At 44.7% G+C, this 27,428-nt stretch overlaps 1 protein-coding gene across 6 annotated transcripts in view; it reads right to left on the bottom strand.

Annotated features, from left to right (window-relative positions):
- Positions 1 to 27,428, bottom strand: part of LOC130682073 (F-box-like/WD repeat-containing protein TBL1X) — a 261,269-nt gene that overhangs the window by 42,815 nt on the left and 191,026 nt on the right. For 5 of the 6 annotated variants that reach the window (XM_057496204.1, XM_057496205.1, XM_057496206.1 and 2 more), the window contains one exon: positions 17,318 to 17,424. In XM_057496204.1, coding sequence (XP_057352187.1) covers positions 17,318 to 17,375 — 58 coding nt within the window. In that variant the 5' untranslated portion in view covers positions 17,376 to 17,424. Of the gene's footprint in view, positions 1 to 10,344; positions 10,455 to 17,317; positions 17,425 to 27,428 lie in introns of those variants that run through there. The other variant, XM_057496209.1, reaches the window with a different exon arrangement.

Below are 27,428 nucleotides of genomic sequence, written 5' to 3'. Positions count from 1 at the left end.
AACTAAAATAAGACCCTCAGACATTGGTCTTGGGACCAAGTCTTCGACTATTTTGTGAAGGGAACCGGGATTAATAGGAGCTTTTGCTACCCTGATATTAAATCGTGAAAAGAAATCCTATAAGTAATTTTCCCTTCAGCTTCTTGATGGCTTTCACCCCAAATTATGATGTAAGTTGGAGTGTTTACCTTCAGCAGGGCCACTGCCAGATGCTGGCCACTCACGCTCACCTGCTGCCCCTTAGACAGTGGAGGGTGGGGGGCCGGCGCTGCGGGGGCAGGTCTAACCATTCTGCAGGATCACAACTCCAGAGACCTCAGAGCGGCCTAATTGAAGGGTCTCTGATCACAACCGCGTCAGACAAGAAAATAGACACCGGTGGCACTGATTAAGAACCCATATGCTTGCTTTCTCCTGCTGTTCAGGCCAAGAAGGATCCCCCTCTGCTGCAGAAGCTCTCACTTTCTCTAGACCCAGGCAGGTTGCAGCCACCAGTGGCAGAGCCCAAAACTTGAGCCTGAACCGTGCTGTTCTGGACACTGCCTCCAGGCTGCGCCTTCTTTGCTGGGCTTTTCAAGCGGCACCTGCAGGTTCAGGACTGGCTGGCCAGCTGCTCTGTGTGGTGGGCTGAGGGCGCGCCTTCTCTGGCCGGGTGCCTAGGCTGGATGAGAATTGATGTCAAAGCACTCACAACACCACAGCCGTGCTCCCAGTGTGGGACTGTGGCTGTCCTCGGTCTGAGAGGTGAGGACTGAGTCACATAGTGTCCCTCTGATCCAGAGCTGGAAGGGGATGGAGATGTGATTGGGGATCAGGCTGCTTGGCTTCCAGCCACCAGACCCCCAAATCCCACATCTCCCCCTAAGTTGATGACAGCCAGCACAGACATGTCACGTTCCACATCATGTGCCCATAAATCATTCTTGCAAGTTGTAGAGGCTGGAGGCTGACGTCCCCCCACGAAGGAGACAGTGATGGCGATGGTGATGGCATTTTCCTTTGGACCTTATTACAAGGGCAGTCTTCCGGCCCTGGGCCCAGGGGAGCATCGGGTACATCGTTAGAACCAGTTTTCTGCAGTAGCCCCCACACAAGACTTATACACACACAGCTCCTATAGAGAGCTCTCTGGCCTCACGCTTCCCCCTGAATCTTGTCTCCATCAGTCAGGAAGTGACCTTCTCCCTCTTCTAAAACATCCCTCCTTTCTGTGAACTGGCCTTCCTTGGAACTCTGCCACCCCTCATAGTTCCTTGGGGCATATGTGGGGACTTAACTATTGGAGCATTTCATTATTTGTGTGGATGTCTTACTAAGCAGCTTAAAGGCAAGGAGTGTGTGTGTGTGTGTGTGTGTGTGTGTGTGTGTGTGTGTGTGTGAATTTGTTTAATCCTTGGTATTGCCAAACACTCCTTGGAAAAGTGGGTACTCGGTGATGTTTTCTGTTTTTTTCCCTCACACATCATTTTCATGAAGCATGAAAAAACTAGAGCAATGCCTATGTGATATTTTCATCTGCAGCGGGATTTCGGCGAATACTAGAGCAGGGCCCCCATACGCCCATACACCGTGCAGGTGATGGGCTGCCCAGTGTGAGGGCTTCCCTTTCTTCTCACGGAGCTCCTTTCCTAAGAAGAGTGCGTTGGAAATAATACATGACTCAGATAATGACAACTGGAAGATCTCCACATGAGTGAGAGCCATGCTAGTATTGCGATCCCACCATGCCTCAAGGCAGATAAATTATCCTGTTTTTCATGTGCTGTACCTGAGCTCTCATTTCAGAGGTCTGAATCTTTTTCCCTTTGGTCTTTTTCTCTAAAGAAATAAAAACTTACTCATTTAATGATAAAAATTTTGCCACCGAAAAAAATGCCTGAAAAATCATACTTAACAGCAAGCAGCTGAAAGCTTTTCACCTGAGATTGGGAACAAGACAGGGATGCCCACTCTCCCCTCTGTTATTCAACATAGTACTGGAGGTCCTGGCCACGGCAGTCAGACAACACAAAGAAATAAAAGGTATCCAGATTGGTAAAGAAGTCAAACTGTCACTATTTGCAGATGACATGACGTACTGAAAAAAACCTAAAAGACTCCACTCCAAAACTACTAGAACTAATATCTGAATTCAGCAAAGTTGCAGGATACAATATTAATACACAGAAATCTGTGGCATTCCTATACACTAACAATGAACTAGCAGAGAGAGAAATCAGGAAAACAATTCCATTCACAATTGCATCAAAAAGAGTAAAATACCTAGGAATTAACCTAACCAAGGAAGTGAAAGACCTACACTCTGAAAACTACAAGACACTCATGAAAGAAATTAAAGAAGATACCAATAAATGGAAACACAGCCCGTGCTCACTGATAGGAGGAATTAATATTGTCAAAATGGCCATCCTACCTAAAGCTATCTACAGATTCAATGCAATCCCTATCAAAATACTAATAGCATTCTTCAATGAACTAGAGAAAATTGTCCTAAAATTCATATAGAACCATAAAAGACCTCAAATAGCCAAAGCATTTCTGAGAAGGAAGAATAAAGCTGGGGGGATTACGCTCCCCAACTTCAAGGTCTAGTACAAAGCCACTGTAATCAAGACAATTTGGTACTGGCACAAGAAGAAATCCATAGACCAATGGAACAGACTACAGAGCCCTGATATAAACCCAACCATATATGGTCAATTAATATATGATAAAGGAGCATGGACATACAATGGTGAAATGACAGCCTCTTCAACAGCTGGTGTTGGCAAAACTGAACAGCTACCTGCAAGAGAATGACACTGGATTATTGTTTAATCCCATACACAAAAGTAAAGTCGAAATGGATTAAAGACTTGAATGTGAGTCATGAAACCATAAAACTCTTAGAAGACAACATAGACAAACATCTCCTGAATATAAGCATGAGCAACTTCTTCCTGAATGCATCTCCTTGAGAAAGGGAAACAAAATAAAAAATGAACTCATGGGACTACATCAAACTAAAAATTTCCTGTATAGCAAAGGACACCATCAACAGAACAAGAACGCATCCTATGGGAGTATATATTTGTAAATGACATATCTGACAAGGGGTTAACATCCAAAATATATAAAGAAATCACATGCCTCAACACCCAAAAAGCAAATAACCCAATTAAAAAATGGGCAGAGGATATGAACAGACAGTTCTCCAAAGAAATTCAAATGGCCAACAGGCACATGTAAAGATGCTCAACATCGCTAATTATCAGGGAAAGGCAAATTAAAACCACAATGAGGTATCACCTCACACCAGTTAGGATGGCCAACATAGAAAAGACCAGGAACAACAAATGCTGGCGAGGATGCAGAGAAAGGGGAACCCTCCTACACTGCTGGTCGGAATGTAAACTAGTTCAACCATTGAGGAAAGCAGTATGGAGGTTCCTCAAAAAACTAAAAATAGAAATACCATTTGACTTGGAAATTCCACTTCCAGGAATTTACCCAAAGAATACAAGTTCTCAGATTCAAAAAGATATATGCACCCCATGTTTATTGCAGCACTATTTTCAGTAGCCAAGATATGGAAGGAATCTAAGTGTCCATCAGTACATGAATGAATAAAGAAGATGTGGTACATGTGCACAACGGAATTCAGCCATAAGAAGAAAACACATCCTACCATTTACACCAAAATGGACAGAGTTAGAGGGTATTATGCTCAGTGAAATAGGCCAGGCGGAGAAAAACAAGTGCCAAATGATTTTCGTCATTTGTGGAGTATAACAGCGAAGCAAAAACTGAAGGAACAAAACAGCGGCAGACTCATAGAATCCAAGAAGGGACTGGTGGTTACCAAAGAGGAGGGGTAGGGGAGGGTGTGTGGGGAAGAGGGAGGTAGGAGATTGAAGGGCATTAGGATTGATACACATGGTGTGTAACTGGGGGATCACAGGGAAGACAGTGTAACAGAAAAAACAAGCAGTGGCTCTGTGGCATCTTACTACACTGATGGACAGTGACTTCAGTGGGGTATTGGGGGGAGTTGATAATATGGGTAAATGTAGTAACCACAATGTTTCTCATGTGAAACCATCATAAGAGTGTGTATCAATGACACCTTAATAAAAAAAAAAAAGAAAGAAGTGGATGGACGAGGAGGTCCCAGTGAAGTAACACACAGGCACACCTTGTTTTACTGGGTTCCTCTTTATTGCACTTTGCAGACACTGCACTTTTTACAATGGAAGGTCAGTGGAAACCCTACATGGAGCAAGTCTCTGGCACCATTTTCCCAACAGCATTTGCTTACTTTGTGTCTCTGTGCCACATCTGGGTATTCTAACCATATTTCAAACTTTTCCATTGTTATTATATTTCATTGCTACAACACCATGGTAGAATTTTAGTAGATGAGGAGTTGCTTCTTAGGGATGGGCAAAGAAAGTGGTTTCTTTGCGATGGAATCTGCTCCTGGTGAAGGTGCTGTGAGGACTGCTGAAATGGCAACAAAGGATTTAGAATACGACGTAGACTGAGTTGGGACAGCAGCAGCTGGGTTTGAGAGGATGGACTCCCATTTTGAAAGAGGTTCTGTTGTGGAGAGACTGCCATCGAACAGCCCTGCCCCTCCCGGGAAACTGTCCGTGAAACGGAGGGCCCAGCCATGCAGAAACTTCGTTGCTGTCTCCTTGCCATCAGTTACCGCGGCCACCCCAGCCTTCCTTAGCAACCACCACCCTGCTCGGTCCACAGCCTCAACATCCAGGCAAGACCTTGCATCACCAAAAAGATCAGATGTGCTGAAAGCTCAGATGACGGCTGGCATTTTTAGCAACGAACGCTTTTTATATTAAGGCATATATACTTTTTCAGACATAACACTGTTTATGGCACACTTAATAGAGTACAGTATAGGGTAAACATAACTTTTATATATGTACTTGGAAACCAAAAAATCCATTTGACTTGCTTTATTTCAATACATTAGCTTTATTCTGCTTGTCTAGAACGGAACCCACAGTAAGTCTGAAGTATGTGTGTATAGAAAACCTAGGAAGAGAGGCAACTTTGTGTCCAATAGTCCATATGACTTGCTCTTCAGTCTGGAAGGAAGACAGGAAATGGAAGTTGGCAGGAAATAAAACATATCAAAACCGGGTACTTTTAAGGTCACATTAGAATTTCAGAGCAGGTCTTAAGGGTAATGGTGTATGAACTTTGCAGACAGGCACTTTGAAAGTGGCTATTTCATCTTAGCTACTAAAAAAGAAATGGAACCACCTCAGACTTTTTCATATCGCCACCAAATTTTAGAGTAGTAAGTGGCAGTATAAGCCTCCCAGGCACCTTCAACAGAATTAACCCTTTTTTGATGTTAATAGCAATGGCAACTGTCCAGCTATACTAAGCAAGACACATATTTAAACAACTGTAAAACACTCCAGTGATTTTCAAGTGGTTTTCCTTGTTAATGGCTGGCTTTCTTTCTCTCTAACAAACTGATGGGCAGAAGAACAGCAAAGCTTGAACTCAGCGTTAACACATGTACACATTAGCACAGTGGACTCAGAATAAGATTGCACAACCAGGACTGCCCGGGAAGTGGGGTAGCTGCGTCGGGAGGGCTGTGAACACCTGGCACGTGTGAGGGAGCAACTGCACGATTCCAGTTTGCTGCTCTGAGTGGTTATAATCAAACCAAACGAATGCTGTAGAAAAAACCATGCTTCTTGAATGGAGAGGAGCTCCCTGCAGTTCCGGTCTGTAATAAAGCAGTTCATGGACTACATTCAGGGCAGACAGGTTCCCTAGTCACTCCCATGCTCGGGACTGGCAGCTGAGCACGAGCACCCCTGCAGGGGGACAGTGAACTATGGATGCCCCACAGCGAGCAAGGAGGATGTTTTCTTCCTTTCTCTGTGAAAGCCACAGGTACCACGTTCTCCTACTGCTTACCCACCCTTCCATTTTTAAGAGTTATTTCAAAAATGGAAGTGCAACTTATTCACAAACACAGATGGTAGATATGAAACCACAACCCAGATTCCAACCTGGACCGAGCAGTGGGGACAGCCGCGTCCTCTCTAGTTCTTCGGCCCCCTTCAAGAGCACGGCATGCCCATGTGACATCACGCATTGCTGGCAGAATGAGGCGCTGTTCTGTCACTCCGCTGGGAGGCTACACCTGCAAGCACGTGCTTGGATTCTCCTGCACTGGGCCCCCCACCCTCTCCCCTTTGCTCATTTTAATCCATATCTTTTCTCCCTCTCCGCTTTATTCAGATACAGTTGACACAGAACATCGTGCGAGTTTAAGGTGTAAAATGCGAAGGTGTGCTATACATGTGCATGCACACGGTGAAATTATTACCACAAGTTAACACCTCCATCGCCTCACAGAGTTGCCTGCATCTGGCATGGAGAGGATTTACCTCTTAGCAACTTTCACAATACAGCATACTATTGTTAAATAGAGTCATGAGTCATGTGCTGTACACCACCATCTGTGACGTTTACTCTAATACACTGAGAGTATAACAGCTGCTGAGTCCTGTGAAGTCTTGTATCGAGTCCCAGCCCGAGGGTGGTCTTGGGGGCCCAGCATAAAACCACAAATACTGCTTATACCGACGGGGGAACATTCACACAGGAGATAGTACTCTTCACATGACTGAGAGGCACAGTCATCCTCTAGGAATATGAACAAGATCATTCAGGTCTTCCTTACTGATGACCTGAGGAAAGTAATCTTTTCTCTTATTCTTTCTAAACCAAAGGCTACCCCAACTCAAAGAATGCTTGCCCTTATTTCATAAAGATTCTCTTTTTAAACAGGGACACACATTTGTGATGTGAAAGAGCCACTGCAGTCAAAATATACTTTTAGAGACTGAACTGAACAGTAAGTCCTGAACTTTGGTGTAAATTGAGATAAACGATCCATTAAAATGATTTCCTGAGTCTGTGGAAATGTGTCTTGCCAAAGAAGGCACTTGATGGACCTAGGAACACAGTGGAGCCTACCGGGTAACCAGTCAGCAGCGACCATTACAGTGGGCAAAGCTGCTTAACCATTCACAAATATTAAGGGTAACACCCTTTTCCTGGTTATCTAACCTTTTCACTGGGAGCCAAAAAAAATTATATTCGAAGTCTGTTACTCCCAATTATTTTATTTTATGCTGAAGAAAGCCTTTGGCAGATTTCTGCCTTCCTCGAGGGGAAAAATACCCTGGGAAATTTTGATAAAAGCAAGGAGTGCATTTTGCACTATTAAAAGTCTCAGTTATGCAACAGAGGGAATCAACATGCAGCCCCAAAAGAAGACAAGGGGGAAGAAGTGGGGATCCCACCAAAACTCCACTTAGCTATGAAAACGAGCTGGAAGACAAAATATCCCACAGCTAAAAGATATGAACCAGTGGTTCTCAACTTGGGGTGATTTGCCCCTAGGGGACTTGGGGCAAAGTCTGGATTCATTTGTGCTTGTCACAGTGGAGGGGAGGCTGAGTGGTGGCATCTAGTGGGCATTATAGACCCCTTCAAGCTGAAGTTCGTAAGGGTATATTTTAAAAACATTTGCAGACTCACCTGAAAAGGGGTGGGGAGGAAGCTGTGTGCAGACATACCTTCCCAATGAACATGAGGGCTGCTTAGTGTCCCCACTCAGATGTACAACTGCTTCTAAGTTACCCAGGAGGAGACAGCGGGGGGCATGGCATACGTGGCATACAGCCGGGGGCATGGCATACGGGGCATACAGCCGGGGGGCACGCATACGGGGCATACAGCTGGGGGCATGGCATACGGGGCATACAGCTGGGGGCATGGCATACGGGGCATACAGCCAGGGGCATGGCATACGGGGCCCATCCGCGTTTGTTGGATTCCAAGGGTGCAAAAATTCAAGCTATATATGTAACTGCTGTTCACTTTCAGATGATTTTTCATTACCCTCCTGTTTCCAAAAGCCTCCGAAGGTTTGTGTGGCCATCCATTTGTAAATTAATATGGCCGTTACTCAAATCCATTGTGCAAAATAACATCCCCATGAAAACCTAGGCCCATGCTATGGCCAATGAGGTGCAAAATTTGATTAGACCATCTTGGCTGCCTTTGTATAACTGACAACCCTTTCCCTCTCTCACACACACAGAGGGCTCTGGAGAAAATGGAAACACAAAATTATGTTTTCGGTTTAATCTGTTTTGACTTAATAATTCCAAGTTATTACAGACCATGGAAAGTTTCAAAAAGACTACAGCCTCCTATCTGCTTCATCCGGTCTTCCCTCAGTGGTGACCTTACCTCTTGTAGGACAATGTGCAAACCAAGAAGCTGGTATCCTGATGACTGGCTGCCAGACTGCAAACATGCTTGCTTTTCACCATGTATGACCTGTGTGTATGTGTGTGTGTGTGAATGCATGCATCATCTATGTGTGCATTTTACCCTGTGTGTCCGTGAGTGATCACCTCCAAGGTGAACACACAGACCTCTTGCACTGACACCAAAGAACCCCCAAATGCCCCTCTGCAGGGGCTCTCACCCCACCCCAACCCCGGCAGCCATCTCTAAAGTCCTATAGTTTTAACAGTGTCATAAATGGAACCATACAGCACGTGGTCTTTAATGTTGGCTGCACTCCCAAACACACCTCTTGGAGACCCGTCCAGGCTGTGGCACATAGCATCCTTCATCCCTTTTCACTGCTTAGTGGGACTCCAGGGAATGGACGAACCACACTGTGTAGCTGGTCCTCCACTGAAGGACACTGTGGCAGTTTCCAGCTTCCAGTGCTGTTACAAATGAAGCTGCTGTGGTCTGTTTCAGTTTTAAAATAACCACATTGTGTCAGACAGCAATCAGCTTACAAGTGACACTGAGCATGCCAAGGACTTGCCCAAACACTGTGTAGTTCTATCAAAAAGCCTCTAACTGTAATAATGTTCCTGGGGAATTCAAACCCAGGGGATTCCTTTTCTTCTTTTTGAGATTAATTTTCCATGAAGTTCTTACCTCTAATACTGGAATTAATAAAAATATCATTATAAAATCTAACATAAAATGTACCATCTGAACCATTTTTCAGTGTACAATTCAATGGCATTAAGCACTTCACACTGATGTGCAAAGCAGCCCCACCATCCATCTTCAGAACGGTGTCATCTTCCCAAACAGAAGCTTTGTCCCTGAGGAACACTAACCTGTGGCCTCGCCCCCGGCCCCTGGCAACCCACCGTTCTTTCTGTCCCTGGACCTGACGACCGGAGGGAGCTCCTGTAAGTGGAATGCTGCAGCACTTGCTGCTTTGGGACTGGCTTATTTCATCTGGCATCTGCCCTCCAGGCTTATTCATGCTGCAGCAGGAGTCACAATGCCCCCTTCATGAGGCTGAGTAAGACTGTCCTTATGGACGCACCACACCTCGTTTATCCATTTGTCCATCCATGGACATCTGGGTTGATTGCACTGTGATGTTTTTAAAAGAACGTTTTAGGGCCACCCAAAGGGAGAAACTCATCCTTGAAGGGAGGGAGCACATCTTTCCCAGTAGGTCCTCCAACTCATCACCCCTCACAAATCTGAGATGAGCTAGGGACAGAAATGACACTCCACACAGACTGCTCAATCTTCAGTCAAGCAGAGATTCAAATGAAATTAAGCAAGAACCTGGTAGAAGGGGGCTGGTGATTTCTGAGATAGCGAGAGCTCCTGGTCAGCAGTGTTTTTTACACTGATGGACCGAAATTCACCCGAGAGAGCCCTTCTTGAATTTAGACTGCTTGGATTGTAAAAACCACTCTCTTTCACAGGCCCCCAGTCAGTGGGTGCACAGAGGGGATCTACTGCTTCTGTGGAAGTAGCCTGGGAGCCACCCTTGAGCCCGTCCCCGCCCCTGCTCCTTCCCCCAGTACGGCCTGGCTGCCTCATCAGCACAGGTTCTTTCCCCATTGGGGCCGAGAGGCAGCTGCACTGACATAGACAATTTTTAAACTAGGCAGTCTTCCCAGAAAATAACCTCTCTGCATGGTTAAAACAGAACAGACTATTGGTTTGTGCCTGGGCCTCAGCCTTACTCATTCTTTCTCTACACTGACATTACAGAGGAGCATCATGGGCCACAAAGTGTGCCATCTGGAGAAGAAATCTTTATTATTTTTCTTGGCAGAAAAGCCCCACAAGTGATGAGAAATGCCATGCCTGCTCCATTTTAAACCTTGAAAGTTGGGGTACATATTTCCCCACCCTCCCTGGATGACACATAACACACGGCTACTCGAGGATGGTACACACAGGAAGCCATGTGTATATTACCGCTCAGGAGAAACATGCCTCATTCTACCAGCTACTCACATGTGTGCAGATCCTGGCTCTTCAGGAAAACAGCACTGTCTAGGGTATAGATTTTTTGGTCTGAAAACTGCCGACGCTCCTACATGAATGGGGCATCTGTAGTGATGCTCCTGCAGGCAATAAATATATATATTAAATTCACCTCTTGACAACATAAGACAAATGAGAACATGAGTTCCAGTGTACCAGGAACTTTCAATCATACTCAAAGACCTTGACATCTTCACAATGAAGAAAGATGTTCATCCACCTGGTGATTTGCAATATATGACAAATGTATTTTTGCCATGTACTGCGATGAGAAGCTCCCTTCAATGACAGCCACTGGGACAGGCAACCTCCTCACACACACACACCTCACAAAACCGTGGACGTCGGTTTCTCACCATGTCCCATTTTCATTGGCCACAAGCACCATTACAATCTCAAGTGGTCTTAGGAAGCATCATCCTGTGCTTCGTGGATGAGCTGATGTCAGGCTCAGAACTTGAGGTGGAGAAATAACTTGCTCGGGTTTTGATGGCTTTAAAACCTTGGGTAAATACATGCATCAAAGTTTCAGGATCTGCCCCACTGAGGTCCCTCCCTGCAGAATCCTACCTGCCTGGAAGCTGGCACAGACAGACCTATGTTGTGCCTGATGCTCAGTCTTCCCCACTGGAGGGCTGGCCAGGCTGCAGTTTCTGTTGGACAATATCCACCATATCATAGATAATCCACCATATCATAGATAAGTTTTCACAAATGCCTAAGGTGCCTAACTGGTATTCTTGGTTTCACTGGAGATGGCTGGTAATTACAGGCTTTGGTTATGTAACTATACTCCTATTATGTTAATGTGTGTGTGCAATTTAATTAGTAGTTTAAAACCTATACATGCTGAAGTTACTCTACAAGAAGATACGTCAAAGAAATAATCAATCTTCCCAGGTTTTCGTCCGCCTGCTACTTCTATAGCTTTTCTTCTTCCTTCCTAATTACAACCCTCAAATAGAATTCATGCCTCATATCAAATTTACCGAGTATCATAATTCTTCCAAGTGGTAAAGATACCTCAAGACAAATGCTGGGCATAGAAGCCACAGGGCATAAATATGCAAAGAAGTAAAAAGTTAACTTTTTCAAACAATAAGGCTTCTCTCTCACTTACCAACTTCACATTTCCCTGTATGGCCCCGGAAGATGACTGGCTAGCCAGAGACGGGTAAGATTCCTCAAGGGAGGAACAACCTAAGACAGGCACAGTCGCAGGGGGGCCATCAGGTGAGAAATTGGGGATCAACAGAGGTGAGGCTTAGAACCTCACCCCCCCGTTCTGAGAGAAATCTTCTGCATACGTGGATGTTTTATTGCCCTGGTCTAGCTTGGATTAACACATAGTCTACAGGCACACACCTGATCATCTACATGTGCTCTCTTACAACACTAAACTATGTTTTCTACCTTTATCTTGTATCTACCTACCACTTCAGCATTTTATTAAAAATAATAATAATAAAGAGAGAAATGTGGTATCCACATACAAATCAAGTATAAAAACCAAATGAGTATTCGTATTTGAACTGACTCTTTAGAGTTCATAATGCATGAGCAAAACCGAAAGCTTCTGTGATGACTGCCCTTGTACTGTTCACCATGTAACTTATTCACTATGTAAGAATTTGTTCTCCATGTAAGAACTTGTTTGTTATGATTCAGAAGATTGGAGACTGATGAAAATTAGGCTTGGGGTAGATTAATGATTGTGCATTGAGCATTGACTCCCCTATACAGAATTTTATTGTTGTTAAGAACCATTTGATCAATAAATATGAGAGATGCTCTCACAAAAAAAAAAAGAAAAAAAGTGCACACTTCCAATTGTAAAATAAATAAGTAACCGGGATGTAATGTATAGCATAAAGAATATAGTCAAAATATTGTAACACCTTGGTATGGTGATAACTGGTACCTGGAATTATCATGTATATAAATGTTGAATCACTTGTGTTGTACACCTGAAACTAATGTAATGTAATACTGTGTGTCAACTACCCTGCAATAAAAAATAATTATCTACCAAAAAAAAAAAAGATATTTTAATGAAGAAAATAAAAGCTGCAATGGAAGAAGATGGGGCAGGGTGGAGAAGTGGCCTCATCTGACCAGGAAAGGTCAGGTTTGCCTTTTCTGAGGTCACCAATGAAGAGCAATGAGAAAAGACTCTTCTGATCACCTCACTATTGTGCCCCCAAGCCCCAAGACCTTCTCTCCCTTCCAGAATAAACTGTGGCACTCACCTGGCTCCAGAAGAGACAGGAGACCATCCTTCTATCCATCCATCCAGGAGTTGACTGTGTGCACATGGCACAACACACACACTAGCTTTTCCATGACACATCACCAAAGCAGCTGTATCCCTGGGGTCTTGAGAACTCCTGGGGGGTAACCTACCTGCTTATGTGAAGGGCCATCCTCTATCTATGTGACTGTCCACTGTATCCTTGCCCAGCTACATGTGGGACAAAATTTTTTCTTTGTAATTTGGCTTTAGGGACAAAGCCCTCAAATACTTGATATGCTTACAGGTGTCAGTGATGGAAGTCTCCCACTTTTCATACTGAGTTTGAAATGGACATGGGCCTCCCATGCTATATTTAGGAAGAAGTACGAGAAACTACTCATGATTCATGAGCATTTGGAGAAGCAGCTTGCAGAAGCCTGAGTGTGCTGAAACACATTCATAAAGTGGGTGTACAGCCATGTGGGAAAAGTTCCCCATGACAGTCTGCTTGTTAAGAATTGCCCAGACAGAAGGGACCCCATGGATTTACCCTGTAAGACACAGGCCAACAGACTCCCATCAAAGCCAGATGCCCAAACTCACACAAACCAACTAGGCCATTTTGGACCATTCACAAGCACCCCCCTGCATACTTTAAAAACCTTGCTTGCTAACCAGCCCACCCACCAGATTGCCATGAACCTGCTACTGTGAGATGTCACAAATCGATAGGGCCCATCGGTTGCTTTTATGGGCAAGGACTTCAGGAGAATTCACAATGACAGCAATGAAAATCACTTTTCCTTGAAGGTTGTGGAGCACATGGCTGGGTGAAGGCCAGGGAACAATCTAAGAGGATCTGAATTCTGTGTCCAGGTGCCAGAGAAAAGAAACAAGTTCATTTTCAAGGTTCCTTCCTGAGTTGGAAGAGCTGTAACATGGATTCTTCTAACATTTTCAGGAAAGTGTCTCTTTCTGCTATCAGAGGAGGTAATTCTGTTCCCTGCAGCCCAGGGCATCATAACAGACAGCAGTGACGCAGGGATAGGATGAAGAGAGAAACTGGCAGAGACAGAAGGGCCAACAGGTAAGGCACCTGCTGGCTCCTGATAGGAGAAGCAGGGCTGTCACTCCTAGTGCAGGCGGCTAGGACTTGGGGCACCCAGTGGCTCCAGGGAACGTGTCCCTCTGCACCTGTGAAGGTGAGGCAGAACCTTCTGGGTCTGACCCTGGTTGCTGAGGCAAAGAGGACATCTACCAGAGTGCCATTGGTGCACCTCACTGCAAGGTCACCTCACCCTGCCCATCCCATGTTCTCTATGCCATGTTCTCCTACATACAACATGCACACCATGACAAATACAGTAAGACGTGGCAACACAGACCTTCCTGGCAACTTCCAGCAGAGAAAGCAAGACCGGGCGCTGAGGAATGACTCACCTATCATAACACAGGACTTACTTTTACTCTGAGTTTGATGGTGGTAAAGGAGAGAGAACATGGGTGCTTGAAGGGGTTAAGGATGTGTTTTATTTTTCTTTTCCACTTTGTAAGCTAGAAAGCACACCTGAATAGGCTGACAAGGTGCTCTCTACCATTGGCAGGAGCTCAATACATATTTGCTTGACCAAAACTTAAGAATTTGAGATAAACATGTAAAACAACTCGGAAATGAATGTTTTACCATTATGCATTTCTTCTTCTGACTACGTCATTGGGGGTACTCCAATTCCCCCAGGTATTGGAAGGGTATACACAATCATTAGAGCAAGACCAAGAGTCTCTTCAATGCCTACTGAACACGTGGGATTTTTCTTTAAGGACTCTGACAACTTAGGACAGGACTTTAGTAGATGTTACATAAAATCAACTTGATGAAAGTCTACATGTTGCTATGTCACAAACTCTCCTTAGTTGCCTGGTTACAGAAACTTTATCAACGAATGGGAGACAAATGCACACAAACCCTAAAGAAGGAAGTCTGGCTTCTCTGGGGGAGGGACAGGGCTTGCCCTGGGGCCCCGGGTCCCAGGGACACACAGCCAAAGTAGGGTAACACACACGTTATTTATCCTCATGTGCCCAAACAGGATGACATTTCGGCCGGATGCAGTCACGTTTTGACTATATTTCTGCCTTCATCCCATCTCCGTAAGGGGGTGTTTCTGTAAGGAAAGAACCTCAAATATCATGGTGAAAAGTCGATGGGGGAGGGTTAGTATGTGGGCTGTTCACTTGGCGGCACCCCTGGGAATCTATCAGTTGTGCGCTAGAAGACCACCTGTCCGCTAAGGGAATCATGCCTCTGAGTTCTGAGGTTAAGGAATTATGGCAGTGATGGGTACTGGCCCAATTTGCAGGGATGATGAAGGACATATTTTGTTTTATCAACTTTTTATACTATATTCTGGCAACAGTTCATGCAAACGATCTAATATATATGTAGAGAGCAGGTGCACTTTCCATGAATAATGGCAGCTGGGGTCCGAAGGGGCAGAGATCCAGGCTTGGACGGAGTGACATGTTTCTCTGTAACAGGTCACGTGGTTCAACGGACCTCCCCTGCCTCACTTCGATCCAGGATAGCCATTTTTCACAGGGAAGGCGAGGCCCCAATGGGGTAGATCACTTGTTCCAGGATCAGAGCTCAGGCCACCTGGTGAGGCTGCAGTGCCTGCCCATCTCAGCCTTCGGGCGGACTCTCCAGAGCCGGGACCCGGGCACCCACAAGCTGGTCCCCCTCCGTCCTCATCCATGTGTCTCTGGGAGGTGGGGGCTTGGGAATTGGTCTCCTTCCTGAAAATCCGACTTGCAGAGTATATACAAGATGATACCGCGTGCACAGAACTTAAAATACCTGCATAGCCAAGTGTCCGAGGTTGTGTTGCCTGCTCCGCATTCGTATGCTGTGGTCCTAACCCCCAGTACACCTCAGAACATGACTTTATGTAGAAATACAGATGTAATTATTTATAATGGAGAGCAGTGAGCCCTCATCCAATATGACTGTCTTTACAAAACAGAACTTGGACAAATTTGGCCACAGAGATTGAAGCGCACAGGGAGAACGCCAGTTGAGGGTGAAGGCAGGTATGGGGAACAGTGCACGTACGGGCTGGGCCAGGAGCGCCCGTGACAGCCAGCAAACGCCCAGGGGCTTGGGACTGACTCTCACGGCCTCAGAAGGCACCGACCCTGCCAACACCCAGCTTTCGCGCTTCTGTCCTCTAGAACCACGACGCGGTGTACTTGCGCTTGAGCCACCCCAGTGGCGCTTTGTTACAGCGGCTCTGGCTAGCTGGACACCAGTACTAAACACTGCTTAGGAAGACATCCTCGTGCAGTAAAGGCATGGGGATACAGAACCCCGAACCGGCGGGGGCGGCCCCTGAGGAGCACCAGCGTTCAACACAGGGGTCCCTACTGCCCCTGGAAAGGGTATATATCTCTTGAGTTGGGTGGCTGGTGGGTCCAAAGATTTTTTTTTCATTATGTCATTTTGTATGCCTCCAATGAAATATTTTAAAGTTTTAAAAGTTGAAAAGAAGTATTCACTTTAAAAACTAATAAAAAATTAATGCAGTTAATAAAAAAAGGAATTAAGGCTTCTTAAGAGTTTCAAAAAGCAGCTGTAATTCTCTACACTGCTTAGCTCGGCCCCACTGTTTGGGGCGCCCCCAGTGCTGCGCCACGGGGAAGTGAAGGCTCCGGAACATCAAGGACTCCCACTCATCTGTGACAAAGCCAGGCCAGACCCCGGGCTCTCTTCTAGCCCTTTCCCTGCTCCAAGGACAGCAGCCGCTACACACCAGGTCCATGTAGTCGACAGCGAACACACATTTGGCCCGTTCACCGTTTCCCATGAAGTAATGTCACGGTCATGATCAGAAGTGTCGAAAGACACTGGAAGTATTTCTACTTTGTGGAAAACTGCCTAGAGCCCATTCTTCAGGGTGATTTAGGAGCTCAATAAATCTCTGGTCCGAAATCTAACAGGTTCATATAAATATATATTTCACATGTATATACATACACACCATATACAGCTGACCCTCAAACAACACAGGGGTAAACGATGCTGACCCCCTGCGTAGTTGAAAATCTGAATATAACTTCTGACTCCCCAAAACCTAACTACAAATTGCCTGCTGTGGACCAGAAGCCTTACTGATAACCTAAACAATCAGTGAACACAGATTTTGTATGTTATGTGTAATATATACTAGAGGGAATATAGAGGGAAAATAAAACTAGAGGGAAAAAAGTGTTTTTAAAACCTGTCAAAGTCTCCAGAAGATTTTCCAACATAGTTATTGGGGGAAAAAAAAAACACATATAAGGGAACTCTTGTGGTCCAAACCTGTGTGATTCAAGGGTCAGCTGTGTGTACACCACAGATAAACACCAGCCCAAAGCGGCATCACTAAGGAGGAGACCAAGGGCCCGGATCGCACCCCACCCCTTCCCATGGCCATCACAACTGCTCTTGGTGTTAATTCCAGTCCGATTTCATCTGAACCTAACTATCGAGGGAAGAAAGAACACACTCCCTCGTCCCATCACAGGAGTGGAACAGCCCCACAGCCCTCCCTTCTCTCCTTGAACTCTCCTAAGAGTGTTTTTAGCCTTTCCTTCCCTACAGCCTGGTGTTTTGATGGATGGCAGACTGCCGGGCCCAAGATTACCCCCAACAGAAACCTGCTCTCTTACCTGACTCCTGCAGATAGCGATACACCAGGAAGTTCACCTCGTCACTGGTGATGCTCATCTTAGCCTTACCTCGCGGCAATGAGGTTTTAACGCAGCGGGGCCACCTTCTGTGGGAAAGGCAAGAGGAAAAAAGCACAAAGTTTTTGAAACAGTGCCTATATTTTTTTAACTGTGTAATTTTTAGAAAACTAAAAATACACCATCCATCATGGTGTCCCTATGAAGGCAATTAATGCTTGATTTGTGCTATATTTTGTGATCATGTGATTACATACAATTTTTTAATTATATATATAAATATATAAACATACATCCAGGTGAATGTTTCCCCTGAAAAAAAAGCATTGGTGTATCTTATAGCACTGGGATAGGGTCAAGTACAAACCACACCAATGAAGAAAAATTCAGACACAACAGAAAATGAAAATAAAAACCAACTTTTTATTCAACACAGGCATGAGTGCGTTAGGATCACAACACCCTCGGTAACGGGCATGCATGGACCGGAAGCACGCGTCCACACTCACTGGATGAGACAGCAAGTGCTTCTGCAGACAGAAGGTTGCTGAGAAGACCTGTAGTTATGGCAACACCCCCAGAAGGTCACCAAGTGGCCCACAATGTGCCTGCTGCTGTGGAGAAGTGATTAATCACAATGCCTTTCACTCACAGAAGTTTACACGGTAACTGGATGGTTGCTATACCTATAGGGTTACCTAACACAGCCCTGAGAAGGAAGATGAGCATTATGATGGGCTACGCAGATGTCAGTGTCACCTTGACACTACTTGTACAAGAGGCCAGGTCTCCAGAACCTGGAGCATAGGAGAGAGAAACCCCCCCGCACCTCTGACCGTTTGCATTTTGCCAGAGATGCGGCATCAGTAACACCCTGGCTGAGACCTCCAGGATGTACAAGGCAAGTGGTGACTGCAGGTGGGTGGAGGGACACGATGGGAACTTAAGGAGCCATGTAGAGAGACTTTCCTCATGACCACCCGGGGGGGAAATATGAGCAAGCCCAGAGAACAGAGGCCCACCAAACAAAAATGTACGGGTGAACAAGGGCTCCGACATCAACCCAGAAAAGGCCAAAAAAGGCCAGGATCACTTGCACTGATGTCACTTCCACCAAGCATTTTAAGAGGTCTGCAAAGGGTTTTTCACAGTCCTATCACACATTTTTGGGCTTTTTGTTTGTTTGTTTTTGTTAGCTAAATGTTTTCTATTGTTTTCTTTTTTTTTTTGGTATCATTAATCTACAATTACATGATCAACATTATGTCTACTAGACCTCCCGCATCACTAAGTCCCCCCCATACCTCATTACAGTCAGTGTCCATCGGCGTAGTAAGATGCGGTAGAATCACTACTGGTCTTCTCTGCATTGTGCAGCCCTCCGTGTGCCTGCTCCCACAATATACATGCTAATAATAATGCCTCCATTTCTTTATCCGCTCCCCGTATCCCTCGGTTCCCATCCATCCTCCACGGTCTCCCTCCCTTTAGTAACTGTTAGTCCATCCATGGGTTCTGTGAGTCTGCTGCTGTTTTGTTCCTTCAGTTTTTTTCTTTGTTCTTATATTCCACAGATGAGTGAAATCATCTCCTATTTGTTTTTCTCTGCCTGGCCTAATTCACTGAGCATAATACCCTCTAACTCTGTCCATTTTGGTGTAAATGGTAGGATGTGTTTTCTCCTTATGGCTGAATTCCATTGTGCACATGTACCACATCTTCTTTATTCATTCATGTACTGATGGACACTTAGATTCCTTCCATATCTTGGCTACTGAAAATAGTGCTGCAATAAACATGGGGTGCATATATCTTTTTGAATCTGAGAACTTGTATTCTTTGGGTAAATTCCTGGAAGTGGAATTTCCAAGTCAAATGGTATTTCTATTTTTAGTTTTTTGAGGAACCTCCATACTGCTTTCCTCAATGGTTGAACTAGTTTACATTCCGACCAGCAGTGTAGGAGGGTTCCCCTTTCTCTGCATCCTCGCCAGCATTTGTTGTTCCTGGTCTTTTCTATGTTGGCCATCCTAACTGGTGTGAGGTGATACCTCATTGTGGTTTTAATTTGCCTTTCCCTGATAATTAGCGATGTTGAGCATCTTTACATGTGCCTGTTGGCCATTTGAATTTCTTTGGAGAACTGTCTGTTCATATCCTCTGCCCATTTTTTAATTGGGTTATTTGCTTTTTGGGTGTTGAGGCATGTGATTTCTTTATATATTTTGGATGTTAACCCCTTGTCAGATATGTCATTTACAAATATATACTCCCATAGGATGCGTTCTTGTTCTGTTGATGGTGTCCTTTGCTATACAGGAAATTTTTAGTTTGATGTAGTCCCATGAGTTCATTTTTTATTTTGTTTCCCTTTCTCAAGGAGATGCATTCAGGAAGAAGTTGCTCATGCTTATATTCAGGAGATGTTTGTCTATGTTGTCTTCTAAGAGTTTTATGGTTTCATGACTCACATTCAAGTCTTTAATCCATTTCGACTTTACTTTTGTGTATGGGATTAAACAATAATCCAGTGTCATTCTCTTGCAGGTAGCTGTTCAGTTTTGCCAACACCAGCTGTTGAAGAGGCTGTCATTTCACCATTGTATGTCCATGCTCCTTTATCATATATTAATTGACCATATATGGTTGGGTTTATATCAGGGCTCTGTAGTCTGTTCCATTGGTCTATGGATTTCTTCTTGTGCCAGTACCAAATTGTCTTGATTACAGTGGCTTTGTACTAGACCTTGAAGTTGGGGAGCGTAATCCCCCCAGCTTTATTCTTCCTTCTCAGAATTGCTTTGGCTATTTGAGGTCTTTTATGGTTCTATATGAATTTTAGGACAATTTTCTCTAGTTCATTGAAGAATGCTATTAGTATTTTGATAGGGATTGCATTGAATCTGTAGATAGCTTTAGGTAGGATGGCCATTTTGACAATATTAATTCCTCCTATCAGTGAGCACGGGCTGTGTTTCCATTTATTGGTATCTTCTTTAATTTCTTTCATGAGTGTCTTGTAGTTTTCAGAGTGTAGGTCTTTCACTTCCTTGGTTAGGTTAATTCCTAGGTATTTTACTCTTTTTGATGCAATTGTGAATGGAATTGTTTTCCTGATTTCTCTCTCTGCTAGTTCATTGTTAGTGTATAGGAATGCCACAGATTTCTGTGTATTAATATTGTATCCTGCAACTTTGCTGAATTCAGATATTAGTTCTAGTAGTTTTGGAGTGGAGTCTTTTAGGTTTTTTTCAGTACGTCATGTCATCTGCAAATAGTGACAGTTTGACTTCTTTACCAATCTGGATACCTTTTATTTCTTTGTGTTGTCTGACTGCCGTGGCCAGGACCTCCAGTACTATGTTGAATAACAGAGGGGAGAGTGGGCATCCCTGTCTTGTTCCCAATCTCAGGTGAAAAGCTTTCAGCTGCTTGCTGTTAAGTATGATTTTTCAGGCATTTTTTTCGGTGGCAAAATTTTTATCATTAAATGAGTAAGTTTTTATTTCTTTAGAGAAAAAGACCAAAGGGAAAAAGATTCAGACCTCTGAAATGAGAGCTCAGGTACAGCACATGAAAAACAGGATAATTTATCTGCCTTGAGGCATGGTGGGATCGCAATACTAGCATGGCTCTCACTCATGTGGAGATCTTCCAGTTGTCATTATCTGAGTCATGTATTATTTCCAACGCACTCTTCTTAGGAAAGGAGCTCCGTGAGAAGAAAGGGAAGCCCTCACACTGGGCAGCCCATCACCTGCACGGTGTATGGGCGTATGGGGGCCCTGCTCTAGTATTCGCCGAAATCCCGCTGCAGATGAAAATATCACATAGGCATTGCTCTAGTTTTTTCATGCTTCATGAAAATGATGTGTGAGGGAAAAAAACAGAAAACATCACCGAGTACCCACTTTTCCAAGGAGTGTTTGGCAATACCAAGGATTAAACAAATTCACACACACACACACACACACACACACACACACACACACACACACTCCTTGCCTTTAAGCTGCTTAGTAAGACATCCACACAAATAATGAAATGCTCCAATAGTTAAGTCCCCACATATGCCCCAAGGAACTATGAGGGGTGGCAGAGTTCCAAGGAAGGCCAGTTCACAGAAAGGAGGGATGTTTTAGAAGAGGGAGAAGGTCACTTCCTGACTGATGGAGACAAGATTCAGGGGGAAGCGTGAGGCCAGAGAGCTCTCTATAGGAGCTGTGTGTGTATAAGTCTTGTGTGGGGGCTACTGCAGAAAACTGGTTCTAACGATGTACCCGATGCTCCCCTGGGCCCAGGGCTGGAAGACTGCCCTTGTAATAAGGTCCAAAGGAAAATGCCATCACCATCGCCATCACTGTCTCCTTCGTGGGGGGACGTCAGCCTCCAGCCTCTACAACTTGCAAGAATGATTTATGGGCACATGATGTGGAACGTGACATGTCTGTGCTGGCTGTCATCAACTTAGGGGGAGATGTGGGATTTGGGGGTCTGGTGGCTGGAAGCCAAGCAGCCTGATCCCCAATCACATCTCCATCCCCTTCCAGCTCTGGATCAGAGGGACACTATGTGACTCAGTCCTCACCTCTCAGACCGAGGACAGCCACAGTCCCACACTGGGAGCACGGCTGTGGTGTTGTGAGTGCTTTGACATCAATTCTCATCCAGCCTAGGCACCCGGCCAGAGAAGGCGCGCCCTCAGCCCACCACACAGAGCAGCTGGCCAGCCAGTCCTGAACCTGCAGGTGCCGCTTGAAAAGCCCAGCAAAGAAGGCGCAGCCTGGAGGCAGTGTCCAGAACAGCACGGTTCAGGCTCAAGTTCTGGGCTCTGCCACTGGTGGCTGCAACCTGCCTGGGTCTAGAGAAAGTGAGAGCTTCTGCAGCAGAGGGGGATCCTTCTTGGCCTGAACAGCAGGAGAAAGCAAGCATATGGGTTCTTAATCAGTGCCACCGGTGTCTATTTTCTTGTCTGACGCGGTTGTGATCAGAGACCCTTCAATTAGGCCGCTCTGAGGTCTCTGGAGTTGTGATCCTGCAGAATGGTTAGACCTGCCCCCGCAGCGCCGGCCCCCCACCCTCCACTGTCTAAGGGGCAGCAGGTGAGCGTGAGTGGCCAGCATCTGGCAGTGGCCCTGCTGAAGGTAAACACTCCAACTTACATCATAATTTGGGGTGAAAGCCATCAAGAAGCTGAAGGGAAAATTACTTATAGGATTTCTTTTCACGATTTAATATCAGGGTAGCAAAAGCTCCTATTAATCCCGGTTCCCTTCACAAAATAGTCGAAGACTTGGTCCCAAGACCAATGTCTGAGGGTCTTATTTTAGTTCACAGTTACAGTATTTAATGTGCTGTCACTGTCTGGGAAGGGAAAGAAATGTCCCCCAACAGCAGAATCTTACTGCTATTTAATTGCCTCAAGAGACGTAAGAGCTCTCTCTAGAGATGGAGACCACAGGAGACCTCCAGAGCGCAGGCTGGTGGTACTGACAGAGAACGGCACTGAGTGTCCTGCCCGTCTGCGCACAGGGAACTAAGCTCCCGCTGATTAAAGGGAGGGAAACACGGTGCGGACCTGACACCATTTGAGGGCGGTGTTTTCTTTCCACGATCTGCCCCAATATGAAATACTCTCCTAAAATCGTTTAAAGCAGCCCTTGTTTCTCCAGGGACGGAAGCAAGTTTGTGTCATTTCTTGTTTCTGCTCTGAGCCTGCTGGCGTTGACCCTACAAGAACCTTCAGGACAAAGCTCAGGTCCTTGGCATTTGTTTCCAGGCACACTGAGGACCGAGAGCCAGAGCCGCTGGGAGATCTGCTCGGAATTATGTCAGCATGAAAAGGCACTTGGCTCTGTGCTTCTCCAGGATGTGAACAAATTCTCTGCCAGCCTGAATACAGCAGGGCTTACGCCCCCAGCCTCTTTCTCCAGAATGGTTCTCTTCTTCCAACATGAGCTGAGTTCATTTTTATTTCACCATCAGTGGTCAATTCAAGACGAAAATTTTAATGCATGCATTAGCACCAACATAGCCTCCTTTTCTACCATCTGGCTGGGGATCTGCTTACTTTGGAGATGGAACAGGTTCATTTCTCTTAAGTTTGCCTATCTCTTTCTCCTATGCATTTAAGCCAGTATGTGCCTGCTGAAACATGCTGTCCAATGACAGAATGATTAAATAAATTACAGCATCTATAGTTTGACTCCAACTGTAGGAAAATACACACACAGGAAAGGCTGGAAGTGAACTGCATGAAAATAGTAACAGTGGTTTCATCTCGATTGCTATCTTCCACGGACTTATATCTTCATTCTCCAATGAATATGTGTGTATTAGTCTATGGTAAGAAAAAAAATTCCCTTCAATGATAAGATTTTTCACTAAATATGACAGTTATATTTATTTACTTGGAGTAAAACAGTCCAAAATTATAAGTAAAATCAAATAACTATTATTTTATTAAGAGAGTCCTAATAGCACCACCCCCATTTAAATATGGGAATAAACCAGCGGGGAAACATGCAGACCTTAATGGAAAGGACTGGGGAAATGTTCACGATATAGAGATATGTGAAAAAAGTAGGTTTCAAGATGGTATGTGCACGATGCTCCATTTTGCTTTGTAAACACACACCCACACCCACAGAAACGGAAGATGCCCTCCAATTTGTCTTACACCTGACTCTAGGGGTAGGATCGTGCTAGACATATATCTGCATGTGTGAGGGTGTGCTTTTCTGTATTTGCCCCTATGAACATGAGCTGTTTTCATATTCATTAAAATATAATTAAAACCTGGCAACGTCTTCAGAAATAATCAGTGTGAGAGCAACTCAGCACTTCTAAAAAGGAAATGAGGCAGAGAGAAGAGTGTCTTTTGTGAGGAAAATAATGCTGCTCTTCACAGAGTAACAACATCTCCAAGGTAAGGCTTTCAGAAAGGGTCCTTTCTGTGCCTGGCCACCCTTCTGGGTTAATTAATGGCTGGATGAAGCCTTCATCCAAAGCCCATGTGCACCTCACTGGGAGATGCTGACGTGGCAGGAAAGGAGACCAGCCCTGGAGTTAACACCAAAACACTCCGTGCTCTTCCCAAGGCCTCCCAAGTGGCCATGGGGCCTCTTTCCAATGCTCTGTACTTGTCACCCTAAGCCCTCTGCACATCTTCTCAGCCTGCCCACGAGGCATACTCAGAAACAAGCCTTCCTCATAATGCTGAAGCTAGTAACAGCAAACCACTGCTTAGAAGCCTCCACCACCAGTCAGATGATGTACATTAAGACAAATAGCACAATTTTCCTTTAACAATTCTTCTCCCCTCTACATAGTTAGATGCAAATTCACATTCCCAAGGTTTCAAAGCGACTGTTTTGGGAGACTGTGACAGCTATTGCATGCACATACCAGTAATTTTCTAATGACTTTGGTCTTTAGGCTAATGCTTCCACTTAGTTTGTAAGTTAATTTGCAGTTTTAATTATCTCTAAGACCGAGAGGCTGGAAACAGACTCTCCATAATGAGCACTAGGCCTTCAAACAAATTTCAGGAATGTACACAGGTTGGCCACGAAGCCTCTAAAACACTGTGATTTGTACCCACATATGCAGGATTTATTTTGACCTTGATGATTCCCTTTCCTTAGGCTGAGTCATAAGCAAGGCCATTTACTTGTTTCTCACATATAATGTGGTCTCTGTTTGAAGAATCCACCCAGTGGCTTTCTCTGTAGATAAAAGGCAGGCGATGCCTCATGCACTGAGGCATCCTGGATCTCAGAAGTCTTGGAGTTACAGCATTTTTTGATGTATCAATTTAAATGAATGACAACACAAAAATATTTTTTAAAGACAAACACTCCAAGCACTGTGAGCCAAACTATTGGACGAGGCTCTAACATCCTCATGTTTACATCAGCAAACATAGGAATAGCATTTATTAATCAAATGGTCAGCAGATTAAATTTCCATGGCCCCAACACTGATAGGATTTAAAATATAAAATCAAATACCGACAGCAGCAGTGAGTCGGGTTTGTCAGTCAGGGTACCATGGGCCTTTGGGGACCTAATAAATCTTCCCTGTGAGGCTGCCCTGGGCACTGGAGGGGGCCGAGCAGCACCCTTGGGCTCCACCCACTAGATGCCAGGAGCACCTCCCTGAGAACCCCCAAGTTAGGGCGGTTTCCCAGGTCCAGAGCCACCCTCTGTACACGCAGGAAGGCCCTCAGGTCCCCGAGCCTTGCCTCCCTGACCATCTGCAGTGCCTGCAGTAAGCACCCACAACTTGGGTCCTGTCTTAGCCAGACCACAGGCCTCGCACAGCTGCCCTTCCAGGGGTCCTCCACCTCAGAAGGCAAAGTCAGAAAAGGCAGCAACAGACCACCCGGTCGGCACACTGCGGCCTCCAGGCTAACCCCCACCTGTGGCTTCCTTTTGTAAAGCCTGTGAGCTACAAAGGCTTTTTACATTTTTAAATGGCTGAAAAGAAAATCAAAAGTATCCAATTTTGTGACCCAAGAAATTGATACACCATTCAAATTTTCAGTGTCTATAAATGAAGTTTTATTGGCACTTAGCCATGTTTGTTCATTCACTGTAGGATCCACAGCTGCTTTCACACTAGAAGAGCAGAGGTGAGGGATTTCAACAGACAACACCTGGCCCACAAAGCCTAAGCTACTTACTCACTCTCTGGCCCTTGACAGAGAACATGAGCTCCCCAACACCCCCAATCCCCTGCTCTCTGTTTTCTCAACTCTGGTGAAGATTTCCCCATTTCTACATGAGGGAACAATGGCCTTGTCCCTTCCCGGCTTGAAAGCTTCCTGCCTGGTAACTACAATGTGGACGCTCCCTGTGAACACATGAACTACTTTAAAATTGACAGTCAAGAAAATACCACCACTACGGTCTGCTGGGAATTGCTCCCAAAGTTGGGGACATGTTGAAACTAGTAGGTCTAGGGGAAACAGGTATTAGCCCTCAGTTTCTGATGCACAGAGCCCAATACTTAGGGGAGAGGGCACGTGCTTTCCCGATGACTCCCGGTGTTACTGACGATGCACCAGAGATGCTGTGGTAGGTAACTACCAGAGTGCAATTTCCCACCATGATCCCAAACAACCCTGCTACATGTCCAATCTGCATAATGAGTTATCAAAGGCTACAGAAAAATCCAAAACCCCATATCTATAAAGCTAAACTCCAGTGCCTCACAGAGCAGGACACAATTCAATTCAATGGAGGCTTATGTTCCCTCAGTACTGAATTAATGCCCACTCAAAACACTGAGCAACTGACCTCCTCTTCCATTTTCCCTCTGACACTTGGAATATGCTTCTACGGCATTTTGAGAAATACTGACGGATGGCAGGCAGCCACTCTAGAAAAGTCTGATGGTTCTTCAAAGTGTTAAACAGAATTACCCTTTTACCTAGCAATTCTACTCCAGGTACATACCCAAGAGAAATGAAGATGCACATCTGCACAAAAATGTTCACTGCAGCATTACTCATAACAACCAAAAGCAGATACACCCAAATGTCCATCAATTGATGACTGGATAAAGAAAAGGTGGCATATCTATACAAGGGAATGTAAGTGAGCCATAAAAAAAAAGATTCATGGTAAACATGGCTGAACCTTGAAGGCACGTTAAGTTAAAGCCAGGCACAAACTCAACTTCATTAACATTTTATAAATTTTTGTTTTTACTAATGACATTTCAAATGTTTAAGTAAACTGTCAAAGTCTTCTATATGCTTACTTTGTGAAAACAATGTTTGTGTATTTGGTTTAAAAACAAAACCACCTCAATAAGATCCTACTTTAGTTAAATTTAGGTCTATCGTTTTAGTTCTGTTTGTTTCTTTTAAAACAATGAAGCAAAAATCTTCCCTAAATTTCCATCTATATGTTTTTATCCTAGTCTGTTTATTTTTGTTTGTTTGTTTTTCTTCTACTTCTTTTTTTTTTGAGGGGGCATCTCTCATATTTATTGATCAAATGGTTGTTAAGAACAATAAAAATCTGTATAGGGGACTCAGTGCACAATCATTAATCAACCCCAAGCCTAATTCTCAACAGTCTCC

This window comes from Manis pentadactyla, chromosome Y (genome assembly GCF_030020395.1).
Source record: "Manis pentadactyla isolate mManPen7 chromosome Y, mManPen7.hap1, whole genome shotgun sequence".
Classification (NCBI taxonomy): domain Eukaryota; kingdom Metazoa; phylum Chordata; class Mammalia; order Pholidota; family Manidae; genus Manis; species Manis pentadactyla.
This window is presented reverse-complemented; position numbering and strand designations above follow the sequence as displayed.